We start from the raw sequence: 2,500 nt of genomic DNA, 5'->3' as shown, positions 1-2,500 counted from the left end.
TGTGTACCTGCCACACCAACTCATGCTGGGATTATAAACCTGTTGCACCCTGATGGGTGTGAGTCAAAAACCAAACAAGTGATACTGGATCTCTCTCTCTCTCTGTTTTTCTCCCCCCCCCTCTCTCTCTCCCCCCACTCTCTCTCTCTCTCTCCCACTCTCTCTCTCTCTCTCCTCCGTACCTTTTGTTCTTCTTTCTTACTGTCCCCCTTCCCTCTCCTCTCCCTCTATCCCATACACAGTGTCATGGATCCCCACAGTATGTGACAACCTCCCTGCCTTATCCTCCAACCTCCCTGCCTCATCCTCCAACCCTACTGAAGGTCTCGCCCCCCCCCCCCCCCCCCCTGACTCCCACCCCCCCCCCAGCAGACACGTCCAGCACTGGCTCCCCCTCTCTACCCTCACATGGACGACATGGAGGAGGAACTGGGGGCCACGGCGGCCGCCCCCGCCCCCTTTTGCCCCCCTCTGATGCCCCCCTCCTCCCCTCCGCCCAACCTGTGCCCCGCGTGCGGGCAGCGGCACCTGCAGGAGGAGAACCACGAGTACAACTACTGCGACGAGCCGGACGACGACCTCATGTGCCACATCTGCCTGCAGCCCTTCGTGCGTCCGCTGGACACGCCGTGCGGGCACACCTTCTGCCAGGAGTGCCTCACCAACTTCCTGCTGGAGAGCGACTTCTGCCCCATGGACCGGCTGCCCCTCATGCTGCAGAACTGCCGTCACTCCAGCCTGCTGGTGATCAAGCTGCTGGACAAGCTGCCCGTCTCCTGCCCCTTCCCCGAGCACTGCGAGGAGACCCTGCCCCGCGGGGATCTGCAGGACCACATCAGGCACAGGTGAGAGGAAAGGTGACAGTGCTCTACACTGGCTGTTGGGCTGGGGATGGAAACTCTAGAGCCAAAATGGCGGCTCTCTGCCTGCCTGAAATGCTTTTTTCTCAGACTGCATTTGAACTTTTCTCTCACCAGCCTTTTCTTTCTGTTTTTGCATTGCCTTGAATTCACTCCTTCATTCATTTTTATGCTGTGTTAACTGCGAGAATAAAGTTGAAAGTGCACTATACTGGCTCTCTGGTTTGGATGGACCCTCTAGAGCCAAAATGGCCGCTCTCTGTCAAGGAATTCTTTTCTGAGAGTGCCTTTGAACTTCTCTGCTTCACTCACCTCTCACCTCTCAGTTATTTGTACTTTTGTATTACGTTACACGCATTCTTTCATTTGTGTGATCTTCAGTTCAGTGTTCTGTGTTTACTTTTTGGCAATGCTAGGTCGTTTTTTCTAGGTAAATGCTTTTCCATGTTTGAATTAATAACAGCACAATTCGATGCAAATAGGTATTTAGTGGATGTTCAAATAAGCGACACAGCTTTAAAGCTAAGAGAGCCTTCCCTCAGTGATTGAGTTTCTTGCGCGTATAAGTCAATGTTTGCCTTGTCAAAGGTTTACAGTCAAAGGTTTACAGTCGAAAGGAGCGCGGCGGTTGTCTGTGCTCTCCTTTATCTTTAAGAGTTCTAAGAATTTATGAGCTTTAATGACTACAAAGACTGTCAATGAACTTTTCTGGTACTATACGTTCAAACGATTCGTTCCTTTTTGTGTGTGCATAATTTGAGTCATCACATCTTATCAGCAGTATATTTTCCTTGAGAGCACATGCATCTACCAGGTGATCTTAAAGACATTCACAGCACAGCCTTTAGCCACTTATTCCTCCAAAAGGTCTTCCATGGATGTTCAGTGTTTGCATGGAGCATTACAGCCTTGAGCATGTAGTTGATTCTCTTCTCTGCAGCTTCAGACCCAAGCGACATTGATACAGATCCTCTTGAAATGCCCTTGGACGAGGGACCACATTAAATATGAAAGCAGAATATCATTGGCATCCCCCCTCTTTAAACAGGGATCCTATTAACCTTTTGAGTACAGACTGTAAATTCTGTCCTCCGTGGCTGACAGGGAACAATTATGACAACAAGACAAGGTAGTGCGGTGAATTATTGTAGTTGCTCATCTGTGTTAAGTGTATGTTTGTGTGTAGATATGTGTGTGTGAGACTGTTTGTGTGTGTGTGTGTGTGTGTTTATGTGTGAGAGAGAGAGAGTGTGTGTGTGTGTGTGTGTGTGTGTGTGTGTGTGTGTGTGTGGTGTGTGTGGTGTGTGTGTGTGTGTGTGTGTGTGTGTGTGTGTGTGTGTGTGTGTGTGTGTGTGTGTGTGTATGTGTGTATGTGGGTGAACGTGTGTGTCATTGTTTGGTTGTTTTGTTTTGTTTTCCCCCAGTATCCTCTGTTGCTGTTTTAATTGTCCCGATCAGACCTTGAGGTGACCTCTGGTTAACATACTGAGAAGGAGTCTCCCCCTCGTTGTGTTCCCCAGGGACCGAGCACTAACGAGATCCCTGCTTTCATCTCGACCACAGGCACTCCTCATATTTACACATAATTGTTTAAAGGCCAGCAGTTTTGCTCTCCATTTTCGCGGCTCCTTTCTGGGCTC

The 2,500-nt window shown here is 49.5% G+C and overlaps 1 protein-coding gene across 2 annotated transcripts in view; it reads left to right on the top strand.

Moving 5' to 3' along the window:
- Positions 1–402: 402 nt before the first annotated feature.
- The window catches only part of lnx1 (ligand of numb-protein X 1), a 47,148-nt gene continuing 45,050 nt past the window's right edge, over positions 403–2,500 (top strand). For both annotated transcript variants that reach the window (XM_031574381.2, XM_031574379.2), the window contains exon 1: positions 403–845. In XM_031574381.2, the coding sequence (XP_031430241.2) occupies positions 409–845 (437 nt within the window). In that variant the 5' untranslated portion in view covers positions 403–408. The remainder of the gene's footprint in view (positions 846–2,500) is intronic.

This window comes from Clupea harengus, chromosome 10 (genome assembly GCF_900700415.2).
Source record: "Clupea harengus chromosome 10, Ch_v2.0.2, whole genome shotgun sequence".
Lineage (NCBI taxonomy): Eukaryota > Metazoa > Chordata > Actinopteri > Clupeiformes > Clupeidae > Clupea > Clupea harengus.
Note: the sequence above shows the minus strand (reverse complement) of the source record. Positions and strands in the feature narration are given on the sequence as shown.